At 35.1% G+C, this 23767-nt stretch overlaps 1 protein-coding gene across 2 annotated transcripts in view; it reads right to left on the bottom strand.

Moving 5' to 3' along the window:
• Positions 1-866: 866 nt before the first annotated feature.
• AHR (aryl hydrocarbon receptor) overlaps positions 867-23767 on the bottom strand; it is a 53789-nt gene continuing 30888 nt past the window's right edge. For both annotated transcript variants that reach the window (XM_088150666.1, XM_088150667.1), the window contains exons 5-11: positions 23493-23616; positions 22962-23092; positions 18864-19066; positions 17855-17964; positions 16990-17131; positions 13414-14668; positions 867-5269 (exon numbers count right to left, since the gene is read on the bottom strand). In XM_088150666.1, coding sequence (XP_088006792.1) covers positions 5117-5269; positions 13414-14668; positions 16990-17131; positions 17855-17964; positions 18864-19066; positions 22962-23092; positions 23493-23616 — 2118 coding nt within the window. In that variant the 3' untranslated portion in view covers positions 867-5116. The remainder of the gene's footprint in view (positions 5270-13413; positions 14669-16989; positions 17132-17854; positions 17965-18863; positions 19067-22961; positions 23093-23492; positions 23617-23767) is intronic.

Below are 23767 nucleotides of genomic sequence, written 5' to 3'. Positions count from 1 at the left end.
AGGCAGACAAGTACCCTAAACAATGTCACCAGTTGACAGTCAACCAACACAGTAAGGGAGAAATGCTAACATTTAGCCCCATTACCACCATGGTACAAACTTGACTGGAGCCAGAGAGTTGTCAACACGTCTTTATGCAAGGGATGTCTGCGGCCTTGAAAAAGATTACACTCTCTCTTTAAAAGGCCCTCCTTGGATCCATCCATTTCCAAACTTCTGTTTTTGGGGTAGATTGCCAAGAAGGTGGTAGGACTCATCTACAAAGTTCCCTAGAAGTGGATTATCTGTATACTTTCCTGTTGAGGCTTATGTGTCACACTTCACAACAGCAGGAATATTACTGTATATGCAGATGTTATAACCTTTTTGAGGTCAGAGGGCACTATGAATACATATTCAGCCCCAACATAATCCTTTCCTGACAAAACACGCACATGCACACACACACACACAAAATGGAAGATAAACCCCAAACAAAAACATTTTTCCAATATTTATCCCCATCATAATTTTTAAAGCCAATCTTTTTTAGAGTCATATTTTTTATCCTGTCCAACTCTGAATAGCGTGTTTTTTAGATTTATGTAGTCATCCATCTCACATACTGTATGTGATTCTGGGTGGCTTATAAACACACACATACACAATACAAAAATAACCAAAAGAATAGAACAAAAGACCATTAAAACAACATAACCTGCGGGAGTGTGCAATTAGTCTCACTAGCAGTATCGCCATTTTGCAGGTCTCACACCACCACCACCAGATCCCCAGGCCAGACAGTTAAGCCATGTCTTCAGCCCCTTCTGGAAGGCCAGTAATATTGGTGGATGAAGGTGTTAAGTAGCACAATGAAAGTTTCAGAGTTGATTAAAAAATAACTTTATTTGAAACAAAGTAAAATACAAACAGAAGATATTACAATTGTAATAATTAAACAAAGAGACTAATCAGAACTGAATTAATCTCTACTGAAATACAGACCAAACTCTCTCCCCACACAAACCTAGTCTATGGTTTCTCACCCAATTCCTTTAAAACCAGATGGGTTCCTCTTCCTTTACTGTCCTCCAAATCAGAAGAAGGTAGTGAAGAAAGAATTCACTTCTTCGCAAGGCATATCGTGTGGATTTCCCATTCATATCATTGCCCCAGAAATGGTCCCTCTTGCTATCTGCACAAGATTCTGGCAAAAATTGTTGGATGACATTTCACTGTTCCAAACTCAGAGTTTCCTATTAGTCTCCTGATTCAGAGAGAGATTTTGGCTTCCTTTTTCCCCCTCAAATTACGTTTTCATTTTTCTGCATTTTTTTTCTTTCTCCAAATTTGATCTCTTTCCTTCTTGCCCAGGTGCTACTACTTCCTTTTATTGATACTCCCTCCAAACCAGCTTTCAGTTTGATTGGTGACACAACTCTGCATCCAGCCATGTTTAACTCTGAAAGGGCCTAATAAATAGATTTGTAAGAGCTAAGAGCCCAAGACTCCCTCTTCAGTTCAGGCTATTCTTCTAAATGCAAGTCTCAGAATAATGTGCACAACCAAAAAAACTGGTTTATTTTGTTCTAGCACAACTTCTCATACTGTGTACAGCTGAGGATTTATTTATTTTGCTTGCTTTGGTATTACTTTTAATGCAAAGCTGGCTAAAAATGTATTTAAATCATACATTTTACAATTTAAAGAACTAAAGCTAATTGTTAGAGTGTTGTGAGAGAGGAATCCCATATATATTACATATTCCAAATATTTACCAGAATGTCGTTTTAGTAATAGGATAATACTCTGAAGAACATTTCTTCAGAACGGAAATCCCATGGTCCTAAGCCAAGGATTCTCACACACTCCACCAAATACCAGCCAGATTTACATTCTATGAGGCAGGAATTCAATAGCTAGCATTGTTGTGAACAGATTTTGGTCTAGAATGGAATCAGTGCTATTGCCCTTAAAGGCAACCTAGAAGTATTTTAACACATACTTTTAAAATGTGCCTACATAGGTTTTATGAAACATTTTGAGAGTTGATGCTAGAATAATGTTCAAGAAATAGTCTTTTATACTGCTGTCCATCTGCCCAGTATACAAAGCTAAACAGCAGCAAGTAAAGCATAGACCTCTCCTTTGTTTCTAATTATTCCATTCGGTTTAGTCCTACTTGGAATTCTAACTGCTTTTGTCAATAAAGTGATAAAAGCATCTCAAGCATTTGATGTGTCTGGAAAGAATGTTATTACTGGAAAACAACCCATAGTCACCCAAGAATTTTGGTGTTGGTAGCCACGGTGATCTGAGGGATTTATGCAAGGAATTACTGAAGGGGCAATATTTAAGAATGCTGATTTTGTGGTTTATCTGACATTACTGTAGGTTGCATTTCTGAAAACAAAGTTTGGTGACATAGGATCAAATGTCTGTATTTTTCTCTAATAATGTGTTTTCTCATAATATAAACCAAGTATGGTGTGTTTAAATAAATTATGTATCAGTGTATTCAGGTGATATTTTATTACCACATATTAAGCTTTACAAGTTTTACTGAAGCTCATTAAAAGTGCTATAAAATTATAACCTTATACACAAGAAATTAATTGTATGACATAAAACATGGACGAATGGGGAATGGAAGGAAAGAGAAAAAGTCAAGACAAAATCTACAAATGGTGTACTAATACTGATTAAAACTAGGCAATAATTTCTTTGGAATGGGGGGAAGACAGGTACGTTTTCAAGGGTTGAAGTCGGAATTTAATTGCTTTTTAAGAGTATGGTGTAGATCAACAGTGCAACACCAATACACAGGTTTGTTGGATATAGGCACAACCTAATGAAGAAAAACAAACTGATATTATGCATAACACAAACTAACTTACAATAAGGCAGCACACAGTTTGTATTGCAACCTTGGCACTTATGTGATTGGATATTTGGCTTAGCAGTGAAATGATACACAGAATTTTTTGTTGTGGTTTTCCCCACATTTTTATTTTTATATAAAAACTATGCTATCTCTTTGAACCTTGACTTTTTAAAGTAGAGTTTCTGATGGTTAACATTACCCTTGTAATGATAATAGTAATCATATACTGCTTTTTAAAAAAGTAATAGAAATCATTTAGAAACAAGACCACATGAACTTTTCAGAAATATTTAAGTTACTACTGAACTAATACATTTAGGGATGGCCAAAGCAAAGTCCCTAGTGCCTTAAGAGACAATATGGCTCCACAATTATATTTATTTATGAATATTATTCAAATGTAGTATGCAATCAAAAAGTACTTTTTAAAGCTCTTTAAAAGTTGTGCTAATTCTTAAATTCAAAGTTGTACAAATTGCCTAACAATCTTTTCAAGAAGGTGAACATTACATACATTTGGGAAGTATTTTTTTTTTAAAGAATGCAGTTCATTTGAATCACTTGAAATGAACCGATCTACAACCATGCTTCTACAAACATTCCTGTGTTCTTATCTTAAGTTTGACTGAAACTGTTCTTTCATCAAAAATCTGAACACACTCCTGAGGCAGTATTTTCATTAAAAAAAAAAAACACCTACAACCACTAGTCTGTCATTTGCAGTACACAGTTATGCAATATATGTCATAATTGTATAGGATAACAATTTAAAATTAACTTCTTTAAAGTATTTTACAATGTAATAAATGGTACTTATTACATATTAACTATACATCATATATCGGCATTCATTTGCCTGTACATGTATATTTCCTGCCCTCAGTTAAACTACTATGAAACACCAAACATTGGTGTTTACACTTCTAAAAATCTTCTGATTAAAAAAAAACAAAACTTAATACTAGGTTTTCTTTTTTTTTTCCCCATTTTTAAAACAAAGTTTAAAGTATCCTTTCTCTTGCAAGGATAATTTCTTTCTAAATTTGAATTAAAATAAATTTTAAGTTTCATCTGGTGAACAAGGACATTTAAAGTGAATTTGCAAAATAAAAAGATAGCTTTTTCCTTCAGAGTGCAATCATCAGGGACATTTAATGTCAGTGGACCCTTTTCCCACTGAAACAGAAGGAAAGAATCAGCCAATCAAAATGTGACACTTGGTGTAGAAATGTTTACCAAAGTAAAAGTTAATAGTATTTACTACTGAGACATTGTTTGCACTGATTTTTAAAATTAACCACTCAGTAACCATTTTAAATGGAATTATTTGCATAGAACGGCTTTATACTTTTCAAAAAGACTTTTGAATAAGCATTGTAACACAAGATAAGGCACATGTTTTTTTTTTCTTTAATATCAGAAATAATCTTTAGGAGATGAATACTCCTACAAGATGTCTGTTTTACCCTGTTCTACCTGAAGAACGCAAAAAAGCAGCAGAACATAAAACCAAGAATCTTAATCTCTCACAAGAAGCCCTACCTGAAGCCCTGAACAGTAGAACTATATTTAGTAGAGAAAGAAAGCTTAAGGTAACATCCTTAAGCTTTCAAACAAACTACAGCAACAAAAGAACAGTCATAAAATACGGACTGCTAGTTTTTATAGTGAATATCCTTTCCTTTCCTACAAGCGCCTTTCAAAAATAAGGAAGCTACAATGTGAGGCACTTAAGGCTAACTGTAAAGAAGGAATGCAATGAATTTGGTTGTATAAAACCTAAAACTGGATATAATTTTTTTTATCAAACTTTTTATTAAAGTGCTAGAACCTGAAGTGTAAAATAAAAGGAGAAATGGAAAATCGTATGCAAGTATGCAATTAAACTGTATGCTTTACTTGCTCTTCTGATTAGAACACCAGCTTCAAAAAAGCTTGAAGTAATGTATGAAACTTTTTATGCCATTCCAAATAAGATTCTCAGAGTATCCATTTTATGTCCAAAACAATAAAACCATTTGCCTTATCTTATGTTCTATAATGTGATGCAGCAATTATATTACAATGGTGCATACTCTCACTGAAAATTACCTGTGCACACTTTTAGGCCATAATAATAGCTCAAACTTCCACATATAAATAGCACGTTTTGAATGACATACTCTATATGCATGCATATTAAGTGCAACATCTGATTTTCATTCTCCGCTTAAAGAGTCCCGATCAAGTTCTCTACAGGATTTTGCCATTGAACTACACAAAACCACTGGATGTTAAATCTGAGAAAGATCTGGATTCTGTTGAATGATGAAGAGGCTGAAGATGTGTTCCAGGTTGGGTGTTGACAGCATCTATTTGTTGTAGATATTCATCATGCAAGTTTCCTCCAGCAAAACTATTCTGGAACTGGAAAAAACATAAACTCTTATTAAATAGAAATCCCCTAGTCCATCTCAATCTACATCCAGGTAAAAATATGTTCAACTGGTTTTACATCCAGAAAAGTTCATTTTACTGCTTAAATCAAAGTTATTCATTATGAAAAGTTAAGTTGCCCTGATTTCAAAGCTGACCCTCATGTTCCACTTATCTTGCCATGAAGACACCTGTTTTTAAAGTACATGACCTCTTGGACAGTGCCTCTGTCTCATCCTCAGGCCACTGAGGAGGCAGCCTGAAGTTACCTTCATTGTTCACTGTTAATAAAGAAGCATTTCTCCCTTTTTCCAATAAAATCTTGCTATACAAACTATCTGTGACACCTTTATGATTATGCTGTCTGGTTACTGGGCACTTCCGTCTATTGCCATTACAGCCTGAATTTCAGGAGAGACTAAATTGACCTGTGCAGAGGCACCTGGCCATGTAGTCTGACCAGCATTTTGGAAAACACTTGTTAGGCTCCTCATGTACACAGGCATACCAGGTTCTGAAGACCAATAGATTTGCTATTACACTTGGGCATGGTGGCCCTTCTGTAGGCTGTTAATATCTGCCTGTGGAGGCGGGGGGGAGACTGCTGCCTGACTTCAACAGGGGAAAAGATGACTCACTGGTTACATCTCAGCTGAGTTTGTTACAGGGTTTTCCCTGGTCCTGACAAACGTGGGTTTCAGAAAATGTATTTCATACAGGTTTTATTATTTACTGTTGGAGGTGGTCCCATTTGGAGTACTCCAATACCATTTTGCCTATTTCATGTGCTACTTCTGGGTTCTGCTAGGTGCCACTTGCTGTTAGCAGTGCCATTTCCTTGGGTTAAGCCAAGGTTATGAATGAACGAACGAACGAACGAACGAATGAATGAATGAATGAATGAATGAATGAATGAATATCCTGACAGATAAACTAGATGTAGCAGGGGAAGAGTTCACAGGAATATCAACAGAGCTCCTTCCTGAATCATCCTGTATCCCTCCTACACCCCACCAATCTCTCAGACATGATAATAGATGTTATTATCTTGACACAGGAAACTGAACTTCTGGAAGACCAGAATTCCTGGGTGAGGGGAAAAAACATCAGCTGACAGGTAAGTGAGGTGAAGGAGAAGCAGAGGATGAAGAAGGACAGGACTGTGAGCAAACAACCTCTGAACTGACAGGTTTATCATACTGACATGGGAATATTGATCCCATGTCAGTATGATAAACTGGAAGGCCAACATTTCCAAATCAAGAAAATTTAAAAGCCAAATGACAGTTGGGCATGGGAGGCAGACACAATAATATATGTGAGCTCAATCCCATTTCACTCTCCATCATCTTCCACCATACTAAAATATTAGACAATGTAGATAGATAGGCAAAAGACAGACTGACTGGAATGACACTTTTTCAAATGGATATTTCCAAGTCAAAAATAAAATAAAATAAAATTTTAAATAAAAAAATTAAATAAAAAAAGAACTAGAGGATTCTAGTTTTCATGGAGATTGATATTTCTGATAGACCAATTATCACCCAGGAACTCAAAAGGTGGCTAAACCCTTAGACTTAGGCACACACCCAGTGTTCCCTCCACAAGCTATGGAAAGTGACTGGTGGTTATTTATCTCATCAGCAAGTGATGGAGGGAAGGGAAAGAAATCCAGGAAATCCACCCCTAAAACTGTCACCCATTAAATCTGCAAGGACAGAAAAACACCCTCTTCACAACTGAGGAACAGTAAAGCTCAGCCATGGGTGCAGCACCACCTATGTCAATGTACATTTCTGCCCATCCAAGGACAGGGGAAATTTATATTAACACACCTATGAAGAAGAGCCCTTAGTCTTCTTCCAAAACAGATTCTTCCTTGAAAAATATATAAGAATTAATCATGGTAGAAAGAGAGGGCAGTAACCTAAGGAGTCCACACCAATTTTCCCTACCACCACTATCCTTCGCATTTTGTGCTACAGCATTCTAAATAGCTTTTCACAAACCTGAAAGGAACCTCATGATCACCTAATCCAATTCCTTCGAAGAGAAGAAATACATAACTTTACCCATCTGTGTTACCATTCAGCTTCTCCTTAATATTTCTAACTATTACCTAAGAAGTATCCATATTACGTTTCAAAAAATCCAAAGGGCTGCCAAATGAAGGGTAAGCTAGATAAATCTATCCACACTGTAGTAGTTCGCATACTGTCACTTGTATCTCAGGTCCTGTTTACTATAACATTAGTCAAAAAACAATCCACACTTTTGTGCTATGCTTCAAGTATCTCTAATACTGAAGACTTTTTCTGATCTTACAGGTCAGGTTGGGATCCAAAGAGCTATTTGGTCATATGTGAGTTCTTTTCAATAATTATTCCTTGGATGCCCTTCTTCTCAAGCATTTTAGAAAGTAAGTTTGAAATAGCATTTTCAAAAGCAATTGGCCACCTGGAAAGTGTTTTATGTTCCAAAAATGAAAGAATCACTCATGGCTCTTAGAATCCAAGATTAGACACATGCTCTTCCCCTAATGTAATATTTGCTATCATCTGCCAGTAATGCCTCTCAAGATTCTATGTGGACAAAAGACAAACTTTGTACAAACAATTAATGGACACAAATTTGACACCAGGACTCAAAACAAGGAGAAAGTAATATTGCAGCATTTCAACCTTCCAAGACACTCTATGGTAAACCTCAAAGTGACTGTTTTGGAAAAACAGGACTTTAACAGCAAAAAACTGTTGAATTCACATTCATCAAAAGGTTTTGGGCAATCTCAGAAGATCTCAACATACACAATGGGTTTTAATACATTACAATTATTAGCTGATAAGGTTCTTTTAATCTGTCTCACATGTATCCTGTGTCTGCATAACCAACTTGTCTTCCCCTTTCTCCTCTCCCACCTTCCCAATTTAAATCCTACATCACTCTAGCCACTGTATGCATTTGATGAAACGAGCTGCAGGTCACAGAAGCATTTACTTTTAATAAATTATGTTATTCGGAAAAGGTACCCCTACTGATTTCTGGTTCCTAGAATTTACTTTAAGAATAAAACAACCTTGCATCAGCCTGACTAATATTTTCAAATATAGCTCTGAAGCAGAACCCAAAATGACACTTCACATTAAAATTAGCTAACTACATTCACTGTATACATAGAAAAATCAATCTCTTACTACACTGCATGCACTTTAGCGTTTTCTAGGTTGTTATATAAACATATCTGGATTTGTTCAACAGTGAAAGATTCACAATGTATTTTATCAAATGCATTTCTGTCATGGATGTATACTTTATTTACTATAAATATAACTTTCCCTGATTTTATTTTTGGAGTTTATAACTTTATTTGCCTACCTGTGAGCTACTCAGTAATATTTTTTTAATAATTTTGTTAAAAATTACTAATGCAACAATAAAAAATAATGCAAGCTAAAAAAAATAAAAGAAAAAAATAGTGCAGAGAAGGAAAAAATAATAAATAAATAAATAATAAGAATATAGTAAACAACAACAAAAAAGAAATAGACAAAGAAATAACTTCCACCTTCATCACAAGCATAAACAATTTTAGTAACTTACCACCTTTTCTTAAAATGTAACAAATGATCTTTTCTTCACATATCCCATCTCTTATCTATAAACAAATCCTTAAAGCCTCATCATTTCAAACCTGATGTCAGCAAAAGTCCATTAAGGGTTACCAGATATAACAACATATTAATCTTGATCAAATAAACCAACTTTATATTCCTTCCTTTGACTTCTAACAATCTAGATCTTTAGTCCCTTCAAATAATGTCCTAGAACTTGATTTCTTTTCATTTTTTCTTTGTCCCTTCTCGCAAAATTCTTCAAAACTTTAACAAGCCTCTTTTGTAAATCCAGTATAGGAAAATTATCGAGTTCACTCTCTTAGTTTGTTATTTGTATATCCCTTTTAATTATTAAGATACCAGCTGGTTTCTTTTGTATGTCCAATGTAACATTTTTTTCCATGTCATTTTTGTAGCCTGTCATTTTTAAATCCACTTTCAAATCAGTCTCAATCTTGTCAGGTAAAATTGGTTCCTCTTCCATAACATCTAACAACTTTTAAACACAGTCTATCTATAGAGGCAGACACTCTTAAAATTAACATCTGGCTGCAGTGTTCAAAAATATCCTTCAATATGTCTAATATTAAAATATTTTGCTTCATTCTTTATTTCTAATTCAAATTTTAAGTGTTCTTCTCCTTTAATAGTAATCTTTAGTTCCTTCTGGTTTCCTGTAGTGTCCAACCCTCAAAGTTTCATCCTATCATTTTTTTTTAAAGAGAATTCAAAACAAAAGCATTTTCCCATGGGAAGGATTCTTATAATTAATTCCACAATCTTATTTCAAATCCATCTGGACCCTTAGTCCATTTGTAATTTTCCAAAATCAAAGTTCTAATCATCCTTTTGCTTTTATTAATTTTTTAAAGTCCTTAAACATGTATTTAAAACTTCCTTTGCTAAAGATTGAAGGAAATTCACCTGGTGCTATAAAACTGTGATGGACTGGAATGGAGGAAGGGGGGTGAAAACGGTGCTCTCGTCTCCAGAGCAACACTCTGGAGATAAGCGGAGAAAGCTGGCGCATCCCTAAACATTCCAGAAGATAGTAGAGAGTTGTGCCTGGGAACTACTGGTCAGTCTGAAAAGATTCTGTAAATAAGCGCTGGCTAATAAACCTTGTTGACTGAACCTACACGGTCTCCAGGAGTTCCTTGGGCTAGGCCTGACAAAAACTTATCAATCCAAAGCTTTCCAATAGCTGAAAAGCAGTTAACAAGCAATTTCCAAAAGTGATTAGAAAAGGAACTATGCAAACCCAGTGTCCTTTTAAAGGCATTGACCACAGTTTGAGCAAGATGGTTATCCCCTCATCTCCCAGAGCTCTAAACCCGCCAGAGACAACTGTCTGTAGTCTCCTCACGAGGAGCAACTGTCTGGAGCACTTGTGGGCAATCTCAAGTCCTCTCCTTGTCCTGAGAGGAATTACAAAGAGCCAGCTCTGCTTTTCACAGAGCCATCTTCAGTTCACCATTTCTTCCCTGGAAGTCTGGCTTTCCCTGATTTTAGAGAAATCATTTATGCAGAAGTAAAGGCACATTATGTGGACTGAGTAACAATTCTGGAGAGTTTTAATTACATCTTGACCGAAGGTCTTTACATAGTTAGCAAAGCATTTGGGGGCAGAGCATTTGCTTACTATATGCATCTCTTGTTACTTATAGTAATCAATATTAACGTCACTGTATAAAAGGTACTAATGTTTTGAATGTATTCTTTACAAACTGGTAAGATGTAAGATAACTAACAATCTAAAAAGCACAGGATCATATGCATTACCCGTGCACACAATGGAGAGGGCCTGTATCTTCAACTTTCCCAGGTTGAGGTTTTGTATGTAATTGCCCAAATGCAATTAGAAGCCTTGGCATGACCAGGAATTCCATTTTATCATTCTGGGTTGAACCCTTATTGCACAAATTCTAAAGTATACGCACCAACTTTAGCAGAAGTAAAAATAAAGTTTTAGATTCTGCTGCAGTGGATGTGGGTTTTGTGACTGGGGTAATCCTTGGGTGTTGGGGGTTGTATGCTGTGGTTTTATACTTTAATCTTTGTATGCTGCCCAGAGTCACTTTTGTTAGATGGGTGGCTAAGTCATTTAAATAAATATATGAATAAAATTCAGCTCCCAAAGTCATTAAGAGCTTTAAGAACAGGACATCTAATCTGAGAACTGTATTTGAAAATTCCATGTAAGAAGCTATACTTCTGGTATGCCAGTCCAGCTTTACTTCTGCGCAGACTCCTAAATATATTGGATGTACAACTATTTCTCCAACTTTAACAACTTCTCTCAGTGCCAAGGAAAAATTAACTGAACCAAGATACCATACATTGGCATCCTTCCACACTATATCCTATCAGGTCAAAATTATAATTTTTATATTTCAGTGATTTATAACATTTTGGAATTGGCATGTCCAGCTATCAATTTCAACAAGGGACACTTAACATATGAAAGAGGTTTCTGTTGTTTATATAACTGAAATTCCACCAGCTCCTGCCTGAATTATTCATTTCACTTTTTTTTACTGGAAACGTATTCCACTAAAAACTTATTTCTAGTTCATTTCAGGTCAAAAAGGATTTTTTTTTAAGGTCTGAGATTTCTGTTTAGAATAAAGATATAATGAATCAGAAAATATACAAATGCAGATAATGTAGCTCTCTTGACCCAAAGTAATAAACAACTGGTATATCCATGTTATAAGAAGTATACTTAGACGGTCTACAATACTGAATGCAATCCAATTAATCTGCTTTTTTAAAAAGAATGACATCTAATCATATACTTTTAAAATGGATTTGGACAATACAGAAGGAATCTTTTCAGCTTCATTATCTGAAGGCATGAAACCAACAAAAAAGTAAACTATCCTAAATCATTAACAAATTCGGCTTAGTGCCAAAGCTAACCTCAGTCACAATCAATGTTGTGAGAGTGGAAAATTCCTTATCATGATTTTCTGTGTTTTTTTGAAATGCATTTGACTAAATCTATTATAGAGCTCTTCGCATGCAGTGAGTGGTCTGTTCTGCACTGGAATCCCACTGGATGCACTGGAAATCTGCTTAGGAAAATCCAACAATGTGTGGAGCAGATCTAGAGGGCATGCATGGAGCTAAACAGAAGAGGGGCAATTTGTGCTGTTGGTGTTGCCCATTCTGCCAATACAATGACACCATTTGTTCTAACTAATTGCTTAAATTCATTAACCATGGGCACAATGACAGTCAAACCAGGAAATGGATACTAAATGACAAAGATGGTAATTTTCTGATATGCAGAAGATACATTTCAACTTCAGTGCTACAGGGTGGGTGAGGCCAAACATTTAAGCTCATTTTTTCCTTTTAGTTCTGAAATGCCAGTTTCATCTAAATGAAGAAATGACACACACACCCCAAAACAGTTTGTGTTTAGACAATTGGTAAAGAGTGAAATGGGTGCCTTATGACTTTGCAAAGCTTAAGGTTTTATTTTAATTGTTTTAATCTGTTCCTAATGAAGGTCCAAAGATTTTGATCCCACCTACTTCAGGGAAGTTTTTGGTGTGTTTGTTTGACTGCAAAATAGATGCTAGGGACTTTGTACATCTCACAGCTTGGTTAGCCCTATTATAACATTACTGGATTTAGTGTTTTTTTCCAATGTTATGGATAACACTGACAATATGCCATTTAAAGAAATATTGCCAATATATTATTAAAGAAACTTATCAAAAATAAACTTGTCATTAATGAAGCAAATTGTTGTTTTAAACGTGTGTGTGTGTGTGTGTGTGTGTGTAAGCCACTCAGAGTTGGGTGACAACTAAAAGAATATAAACCTAGTAACATAAATAATAAGTATCATTCTATACCCCTTCCCATGCTTTAATTTTTTAATTATTATTTATTTATTTTCTGTTGATAGTTCACATTCCACATTTATAACCACTATTTAACAGTGTTAACAAAGATATAACCTTATTCTAAGCATCTATTTCATTGAATTCTCAAACACTGAATGAGTTGATGTTATTAAAGCATGCCTTTGGCCCCAAAACAGGAGTCCAGAATAAAAGCAGAGAGAGAGATAACTCCTTGTGATGGATTGATGGATGGATATCCTATTGTTTCAGACTGTGTAACTGAACAACCAGAAGCAGAACAATTCAACTGGAATCTCCAAGCACAAATTATTTTAAGGACCATCTGTATAGCTACTGTTAATTTTTTAAAATACACTTGAAGATTTAAACTGATTAGGTACAGATTTTCAAAACTTTGACAGGATTGCTGGCCTACTACTCCCAAATAGTCAGAAATCAGAAAAGAACCTTGATTGTTTAGGAATCCCAGTTTGAATATAACACAATATTTTATCCCTGTTAGTTTCTGGCTAGTTTAATTGCCCAAATGACAGAAGTTGTTGATAAACCAGAATTCTTTATATTTTGGCTTACTGTAGCAGTGAGCATATGTACCAGTCAAAAATACAAGACTGTTTTAGAAGTTTAAGTTCCATACCTCGTTTAATGATGGCTGTTGTCCCGATAACACAGGATTATACTGTATTTGCTCCGTGCAGTTTGGCTGGGTTTCAGACACACACTGATACATTGACAAAGCACCAGCATAGCATGCCTGTGGAGTTACTGTAATTTGCTGAGAGTTCCGCCCACAAGACTGACTTTCAGGGACTTGTAAACAATTGAGAAAATCTAATCCAGAAGAACTTGAATAAGTCGATTGATTAAAGTTTCCAACGGGAAAGTCTACCTGTGTAAAATCTGAGAGTTGTGGCACCATGCTGGTAGGTTGCTTGTAAGGAATATATTCCTGACTACATGCATATGATGCTGTACTGACTTCAGATTTGTAAGGAAGCTCCTGAGTTATTTCTTGCATGCCCGAAAAGACAAATGGTTGCATCTGTTGTTGGGAAGTGTTAAGCGTTGTGCTGCTGATAGAGTTCCAGTTTGTGAACATCCCATTGACCTGCATGTGCTTCATCTTCTGGCACAGCTGCTGGTGCTGTGGCAGCTGCTGTTCCACCACTGTTGATACCTGCTGTTGATCTAGTTGCTGCTGCATTAAACAAGCAGAGTTCTGAACCACGGGGAGCTGTTGCTGGCAACCCGAATACAAGACATCTGTCTTATTTAAAGACTCCTGAACATAGGTCAAGATTTCATCAGTTATGTCAATGTCTCTAAAGTCATCCACACCAGAAAGTTCATTTTTAAAAAACTGTTCATCCTGCTGAAAACATTTTATATCATCAAAGTCAACCTCAAGCATTTTCATGATATTGTACAATTCATTGTTTTTGCTATCCTGAAAAAGCCCTACACTTTCTTCAGGAAGCATCAAGTTACTTTCTTGACGATAGGCAGTCAGCTCCCGTTTGAGGATGCTATTATTCCCTACTGATAAAATAGCATCCTGCCAATTTCTGGCCATCATGCTGCTCAGTTCATCTCTGGTGTTTGCAAAAAAATCCCTCTCAAGGGAGATTTTATCTGAAGCAGGTGGACAGAGATACACTGATTCATCCTGCTGCAACATTGCCCCTAAAAGCGAATTGGGGTCAACCGATTCTTTGCTCAGTGAAGCCTTGGAAGCAGCTCCTTTTCCAACGCCACTTTTAACCTTTGTCTGAGATGGATCCATTGAACCAGGCTGAGGAAACGCTACTTCGTACAACACAGCCTCACCTGTAGCAAACATGAAAGGCAGTTTCATGTTGCGCTTTCGTAGGTGCTCTGCCCCCTCTTCATCTCTGAATTGAAAAATACAAAGAGAGGAAAGTTAACTGAATTTCAGTGTTGAAATATGCAGTGAAGTATCTAACTATGCACAGAAAGGAGTTACGTAGAAAACCTAGGAAAAGAAATGGGTTTGACTGCATCTACATTGTATAGAATGGGGGCTTGCAGAAATCTTTGCAGAAACTACAAATTATGAATACTTAACCAATAATGTAACCAATAAAAATAACACTGCCAGGATAAGGACACATCGTTAAATTGACCTCAAAATTGTATCACTGGTTCTATATTTCCAAACCAAGTTTACGATGTTTGCTTTTGTTTTATGCTTGTAAATGATTATTCTTCTTCCTCCAATACCATCACAGGGAATTTCTTAAGAAATCTGTGATTACAAGGAGAAAATGACTGGGCACAACTACAGTTTGTGCATAATCTCCTTTCTATTTTTTTTCAAGTTTTGCTGGAAATGCATATTTATTCATTCATTCCTTAATGTGACAAGGAACTATTTTATCAACATTTATTGTTTGGATGTTTCTATTAATAAGTTTATGTTTTATCCTGCTTTATTTTATACAAAGTATTCTTTTAATGATTGATTTTGAAACATTTGGCTTGGCTTCTATGAGGCATTTTTGTTTCAAATCTACAGTAACAGAAAAACATAAAATAATAGTTAATGGAGGAAAATGCTTTAAAATGAATAGTAGCAAATCTTATTTTCATTACACAGAATAGTTAAAAACAACAACAACCCTGAAAGAGTGTAACCATAAAGAGATATGTGAAATATAAAAAGTATGCAAGAAGTATTCTTAATGTAACTAATCTGCTACTGCATTTCTATAAATTGTAAGAGCAATTAAACACCAAGTGAATGTATTAAAGTAGTCTGTCATTAATGGAACCATAGTACAACATTATATTTAAATTTCCTTATTTAGGCCACGATCTAAAAAACATTAATTTCTAGTGGGTTTTTGAATAAACATTTTATTTTATTTTATTCAAAAGAAGTCCCTATGATAAACATCCCTTGAAGCAGAGGAGAGCTGAAATTATTCATATTTCAATGAAAAAGAACAATAAATAGTTTTACTGGATTTGTGCAAGTTTATTGCATACAAGTAAGGTTATACTTGGATTTGGATGTAAGATGTATTTATTATATTTATATTTATGACTCACTTTATCCCACACACAAACTTATTGAGAATCCAAATGGTAATAACAGAATACACGCGTGCGCACACACACACACACACACAATTTAGCTCTTCATAGTGAAGCAGGATTCCCTAAATACAGTACATGGATTTTTACAAGATCTTGCTGACAATTTTACATCCATTTAGAAACGTGTGAATATGAGTTTTCCCCACCATCTCTGAGTGAATTGGGCTATTAACAAGCAGAGCTTGGCAAGACTATAGGAGCCAGGCAGAGTTTGATATCTAACCCACAGATATTGGAGTAAACAACCCTGACGCAAGTCTAATTACCTCAAGGAGTTCACCTTCTCCAAATACTACTGATCATTTAATATACTTGCTTCTGCGGCAGACATCCTCTACAATGGCACAACCTACCCTTGGGGTTCAGATACCATTGTAATACTTATTTTATTTTTACATTTTATAAAGAGAAATGTAACAACATAATATCGTCTCAGATCAGGAATATTCCTGGATGCCCTAATGCATTCTGCAAGTTTATGGCCGAGTAGATTATGGTACCTCCTGCTCATATGTCTTTTACTGTAAACTATGGGTGTCAATTTCTCTCTCATATTTTTGCCTTGTGACCATAACAAAGTCATATCTTATCTATCCAACAATATATCTAATATATGCATACCTGTGTGTATGCACGCATGTATGCCTATGCATAAACGTATACATATATCTTGTTTTAAATAATCACACCAGAGATCAAATTTAATGCTGAAACTAATTAAAAAATATTTTAAGGAGGAAATCAGATTAAATAATTACTGCTTACTGATTTTTGTTGTATAGCAGAGTTCTTTCACAGCAAGATGGGCAACACTGGCTCACATATAGCACTCCAGCCCCCCCTCCCTGCAGTCCCCAGAATACTTTAAGTTCATACAATCAAAATCTGATGGCAATACATTTTTTCAGCAGTTCAAATTACATATTATTTATTTTATAAACAAATCACGAGAATTATTAACATTTTGGACTCTTCATCAGTAAATATACCTCCTTGAGCCAATAAGGAAAAGAAGCTAGCCAAAAGCTATATTATGCTAGTTTATCTGATTTAGTTGTTGGTAGTTATAAAACCTGTCTTGGTGGCTACTTACGTAAGAGCTCTCTGTGTAGCAATGATGTAATCTGGTCTTCCATTTTTATAAATCAGGCGAGCATTTGCTTGAACCCAGGTCCATCGATTTTCCTTGGTAAGAAGTCTAAACACAGTCATACCACTCTCTCCAGTCTTTATCACTAAAATAAATACAGAAATATTTAATTTAGCCTAATTAGATTTAGTGTTCAGATTTATTAGAATATTTCCATCAGGATCTTATATATCTGAGCTAAACCACAAATGGGTGAAAACAAAATAACTGAAGTTCTTAAAACGCTTAAAATATCCTAATAATTATATACAATAGCTCTGGAACCCAATAGATCAACCACTGTAACTTGGTTACAACAATATTTTCCACCATTTATTAGAGGAGCAGTATTTAAATAGGATAAAGATGTATTTTACTTGCTCTTGTTTAGCTGAAACAGAGAGCTGTTTCTAAGAACAAGTGAAAAGCAATGACACCACTTCCTCTAAGGAAAGGGGAACAGCGTCTCTGATAAAACATGTGTAAAACACATTTTCAATAGAAGAGCAATCAACCAACATAAATATTTTGATTTTAAAAATATTTAAATACAGCAAGATATAGCCATACATTCTAAATTTAGCCTTGGAAAAACGCTTTAAACACTTATTCTAACTGAAAAGCTGATCTAGTGGCAGAAAAGAAAGAAATGCAGAATGGGATGTTACAGGAACATGTACAGTCAAGCAAAAGGAATTCACAAGGGAATTTTACAATATTGCTTCATGTCTAAAGGAAAGCCCTTATTAGAAAAGCAAGAAGGCTATCTTCGGATACATTCAAGAATTTATTCTGGCACATATTTGCTTCTCATCAAGACCGCTCTTACTTCTGACATGGTTTTCAGCACAATAAAGCATATCAGCTGCATGGATAAACTGGTACCCCGTTCCTCTCATGCAAAGTTCTGCTTCAGTATAACCCAGCACAATTCTTCCCCTGCAAGATATATTTGACACAAACTTTTCACCAGCTCAAGTGGCCACATAGAGAAAAAAGTCCAATAACCAGATCCTAAAGCATTAGCATTCACAATAAGGAAAGGCCAATAAAGAAGATCAGCTACAAACAAGAACACCACTACAAGCGTTCTTCAGAACAACCAGCCTCCTTTCCCTTCCCACATGAGTGGAGATGGACAAAATAAGAAACATCACCTGCTCAGATAATGAGACAAACTTAAAGTACGCTATACAGTCTGGTTGTCTGCTTTGCTACCTCTGGAAAGCAATTTCTTCATAGGATCCGCCCTCGAACTGTGTGCAACCAGCAGAGGCTGTTCTGCCCAGGACTTGCTGAAGGGGCAACTTTAAAGGGGGATGCACTTCATAGGAACCCCTAAGAAAGGCCTTGGGAATATGGGCACCCCACTTTTATTTCTGCATGTTCTGCAGGCATGAAAAGAATGGGAAAGAATTCACATTGTTAACTAGTTGTGACCTGGTGTTGAAATTGTCTGGAAATACTTTCTGGAGAAAAGTAGGGTGAGTATCAAATAAATAAACAAAGAAAGTAATAATGCCTGGCAGAAAACTGAACATAACATAACTTATAGGATTTTACTGATAAAGTATGCTAACAATACTTAATAGAGGAAAGTGACCTATCCAAATGCAGCTAATTTCCTAAATATATGGCCTAAATCTATTATCAATGGATTATGAATGCAATTATGATTATTCTTAGCAATAATTCATTTGATAACAAAGGAACTAAGATTGAAAAGCAATTGGTACTGGGGTGTTAAAGATCTGTATTTACATGTTGAAGCTATACTATAGTATGCAATTTCAGGTAACATGCACAACAGCATTCATTATTTATCTTTTTGAACTTACTTTGCATCACATCCTATTGGTGTGAAGTCCATCTTATGTTTAGTTCTGAAGATAAAGTTCTTTGTACGTATTTCAAGAATGGAAGGTGGCTGAAGTGGAGTAGCGACTGCGAACAAAGCCAGCTGAGGAGATATAACAGTTCCATCTTTTCCTTTCTTGTTCTGACCATGGAGAAACTTTAACCGCCCTTGAAAATTCATGGCCTTTAGAGGAATAAACAAAGCTATAACCATATTCTTTAGTTTTAATCCACATTTAGTTCTTTGCAAAAGACAGCTTCAGATAAAGAGACTTACTGTATATTTTGAAAACCATGAAATTCACTTATTATTAGTATCAAAATACTGAGGTACACTAATCTTAACCTTCCTTCATACACTATTAATTATTACTCCAAATTAAAATACTTCATGATTGTTTCTGGCTGCAGGTCACATATGACAGCCAAAGCTACTTGTTTTCTGAAATCTCCATTCAAGAAAAGGGTCAAAGCAAAGGTTTAATTGTTTTTTTTTTCTTTCCAACTCTATTGCACAAAGCAGTGTCTCAAGTGCAGTTTAAAATTTGACCATTTTTTCTTCTATTCAGACTTGTAAAAAAGAAAAGCTAGTAAAATGAAGGTTACTGCCTTCTCAAAAAGTATACTGAGTCATAAAGAGAGAGAGACAATAAGCAGGAATGTCTTAAAGCAACTTAGGTCCTTCAAAATCTTGGAGTTACTTTTCAATTCTCTGACATTTGGAAAGAGCGACTAAAGTTTGCCTCAGAATAATAACTAAGGAAGTTTTATGGTTGTCCTAAGCTTCCTTTTTCATTGTGTCTGGCAATGAGATACCCTTAAAACTTTTTAAAGCCAAGATAATCAGTTATATATTCAATGGCTCCAAGGTGAACGTGCATAAAGGTTCTGGACTACTGGAAGCCTTTCAATCAACAACTTAAAGGACTGCACTCACAACCTCCTACTGTGTTCCTAATGCATATTTAAGACTGGAATTAGAAATGACATCCTTTGAGGCATAGGCATGAGCATACCAACTTAAGTCTTAGCTTAAGCAAACCTTCTTGATTACGTCTCTGGTCTTCCTTGTATTCTTATAGAAAGTGTTATGATATCCATAAAGTAAAGGGCTTCTTGTGAGCTGTCCAGGGTTATGTATTTAAGATGGGTGGCCATGTAATTTTCCTAAAGTCAAATATTTATTTAACATTGTCTCTGTGTCTCTGTAGCCAGGCTAAATATTTTACCCTGTTTCATGATAAGAAATACTGCAGTAATGCTCATATCAGAATGGACTACATTTGTCCATGTAGCCAAGAAAATAAACAGGAATACGTGCACTACTACGTTGCCCCTTTTTACAGACTATTTTTCTGTTCTAAAATTGCTTCTAACTAAATGGCATGGCAAGGGAGAGAATGATTATATAATCTATCTACAATCAATCTTCAGTTATCATAATGAGGATTGTTAGATTATATTCTATTGCCGTATCAGCAATATTCAAATATATGTTCTAGTAGTAATTTTAAGTTTTGATTTCTTCCAATGCTAAGACATTCATGGAAGATGTTCTTTTTAATCCTTGTCCTAGACAGATATATTATGAATAATCATAGTATTCCACGCGGAATTAAACTGAGGGATATACAAAATGTTCCAAGCTTTAAATCATTATTTCAGATATTGAAGTGAGCTCAGACAGAAACACCTGTGGTCTGAGTTTTTTGCCTCATTTCAAGCACTTTATTATTGTTTTTATAAATTATGATTGGCTGGATTGTTTTTTTTAGAAGCATTCTCCAGATTTACTCAAGAAAAGAGGAGGTTTTGGATGTATCCCTGTTGCTACTGGCTGGAATTAGTTGAGAAGCGGAAAGATAGGGCTATTATTAAGATACTGGGTGGCATAAAAATTATTACATTTGGCAATGTTAAGGGGGAAGTAGAAGGAGAAGACAATAGGTAAGGAGGGTAGACAGAATAAAAGAAGTTACTGGAATTCCCTTGAAAGAATTGCAAGTTAGTAAAATACAGGTTCAGAGGGCAAGCATATATTCACCAAAAAGACCCAACTTGATGGCACATAATTAATGAAGCTTTTGACTTAAGAAAATTTGTTTTTGCCTGCCTAGTAAGCAGGTTATTTTTATTTTTAAACTTTTTATCATGGAAAATGCAAAGTTCATTTTTAAAAATAAATTTTATTAAAGATTTTACAAAAAAAGGCAAAGTTCAGTTTACGAGTTAATGTAGTGGCATTCTCTGTCTGCTGCTGTGCTTTATTCTTTGGCAGACACTGAAGATTCATAAATGCCAATGTTTGCAATATGTGCACTACAGAGGTCACTAATGCAGCTGATATTTTAGCTATTGCTAAATGGAAAAAATAAACTATACTTGCTTTTGAATGTTGACCTTTGATAGTTTAACATTCTGAAAAGCAAAACCATATGCACTGTTGCTATTCAGAGTTCTGAATTCAACTAATGCACTGTGAAACAGTACTTGGGTTGTTTTCTGAGAATTTCTGCAGGCAGGTCACATTTATAACATAAGACGTATGCACTCATGCGCATTAAAAAGAATCCTTTCTCAAATTTATACGTCAGGTACAAATTTCTCTTTATTTCTGCTTTGTTGTTCTTTGTGGACTGTGTAGAAGTGAATCTGATTAGTGATTGCTGTTAATTTTTGGTAATTCAAGCCCAATCCATAATGCAAAAGATCAACTGATGTGCTAAGAGAATCCTTCTTGCACATAGCATGCCTGTATATTTGATTTTCATTGTTTCCTATGCAATTTAAAACAATGCATTCAGAAATATTTCAAAAATCTTCTTGCAACCTTTCTGTAAATTGGTGTGGCAGCCAGCAATCACCATGAACCACAGCTCCATCTACTTTTCTGGACATACAGGGGGGAATTGAAGGAGCAAGAACTTTTAGGAGTTCCAATAGCTTTCTGTGATGGAATGCTGTTTCACACAAACCCTTATTAAACACTTTTTATTGTTAGTCAATATTTTCTCAAATATCAAATATCACAAAGACATTTTAATTTTTTATTATATTTGAATTGTTAAATCATCTCCCTGAGAAATTCTGTTTTAATTGACAAGATTTGTAGTATTTTACAACCAAACTCCCAAATCCCTATTTTGAGGCAGGGATGGGATAATTAGCTAAGAAATTGGGCAGTGTGGATTTTATGCATATACTGAATCTACTGCAGATTCTAATTTGTGACCAATTGCCATTCACTGCTAATATAGTTCCTTATATGTTAAGAATTCAGAAATGGTAGTAAAGATCTATATTTCACTCATGGAAAGATAGAATCCAAATTCTTCATATCTTGCAATAAAGAAATAAGGAGGAAACTAAAACAAGTTCTGAACTTTTAATAAGATAACATTTTTCTGTGAAAACTTTAACTTAAAAGGTTGCAAACTGATCCTTATACATTTTGTTAAATACTACAAGGAACTTGGACCTTCAGACTCAAGAGGAAAGATGTAATGGTTTATTCTTTTTGTCACAAGAATGAATAATAAAATGTTCTTCAAGTTTTTTTCCCCTCCTTCTTCTTAAGTAGAGTTTAAAGCTTCTGCTAGTAGTATACAACAACTGCAGGTTTCTTACGGAACACAGGAAATTATAGTTTATCCAAATTGCAACATAGTCTACCAAAAACCTACCAAATGTAGCTACTTCCAATCTCTCAGTATGGCATGAACTTTCACTGATTGTGTGTGGTCAATCCAACCTTGTACAGTAAGTAGCATAAGATTATTTATTGTTTTTCTTGTAGCAGGCTAGTAACAATTCCCTAGAAAATTGTTCACCAAAAATATAGTGTTTCCAGTATCTAATTAATTATAAGAAAACTGTAATTGCACAAACCTGTATTGTATTGAGACATAAAAGGAAACTGCAGTGTATTCCTAGTTGCAAACAGAAGCTTTGAAAGTCTCTTTCTTTACATGCGTAGGATGATGAAGGTATAGTGGGGAGCATATGAAATGATTTGCCACAGAGCATTGTCATAATGAGAAATCAAACCATACATTTAAATCACATAACTCTGTACTCACCAAAAACCCAGAAGAATTATCCAAGAGACAGCGTAACCTACAAATAAAGTTTCGTTCCATGAATGACGAATTCTCTGGAGGCAGTTGTTCTGGGTTGTAATATGTTGCTGATGGTGAAAAGCCATTATCCACTGTAGGAAAAAAACAAAACAAAACCTTAGAACTTCTTTTGAGAGGAACATCTGAACAACAGAAGCGAGCAATTTTTGTTAGGGTAGTCTCTGCCCAGCCAGCCTTTGTATAGCATGTTAAGGGCAGCACTGCAAAAGGGGGTGAGGCAACAAAAACGTTTTAGAAAGTGAGTGAAGAACAAAAATTAGGTGAAATATTAACATTGTTATATTCAACTAATTTTATTATTTAACGGTTACATTTTATTTCTCTCACACACATAGCTTCTGATAGTGACAATATTTCAGATTTAGAAAATGAGAAAAAAGAAGCAAACACATTATGAATTACTCCTCCAGTTATCTGTAAATTATCTTTCATTGAGAGATATATCATTACTTGTAGCTATTAGATCCTCACCTTGAATTATCTGTCCAGAATCTGTGGATTGTATAGGATTAAGAGCCCAGTGAAGCTGACGCTGGAATTCTGGTCTATCTTCTGTATGAATTAATTCAAATACACACTGGTGTATAATGTCAGACTACATTCAAGAAATAATGACAAAAATATTTCAGCCATTTTATTCACCAAGTCTGATTACTACAATGGGTGCTACAGTTTAAATCTGTATAATTAAGTAACACACAAGAAATAATGCAGGGAAAATCTCATGAATAAGTTAAAGGTTTTAT

This window comes from Python bivittatus, unplaced genomic scaffold, assembly GCF_059951505.1.
Source record: "Python bivittatus isolate LINGU-HERP-01145 unplaced genomic scaffold, Pbiv_v1 ctg000610_np1212, whole genome shotgun sequence".
Classification (NCBI taxonomy): domain Eukaryota; kingdom Metazoa; phylum Chordata; class Lepidosauria; order Squamata; family Pythonidae; genus Python; species Python bivittatus.
The sequence above is the reverse complement of the archived record's forward strand: the minus strand, read 5'-3'. Positions and strand labels throughout refer to the sequence as shown.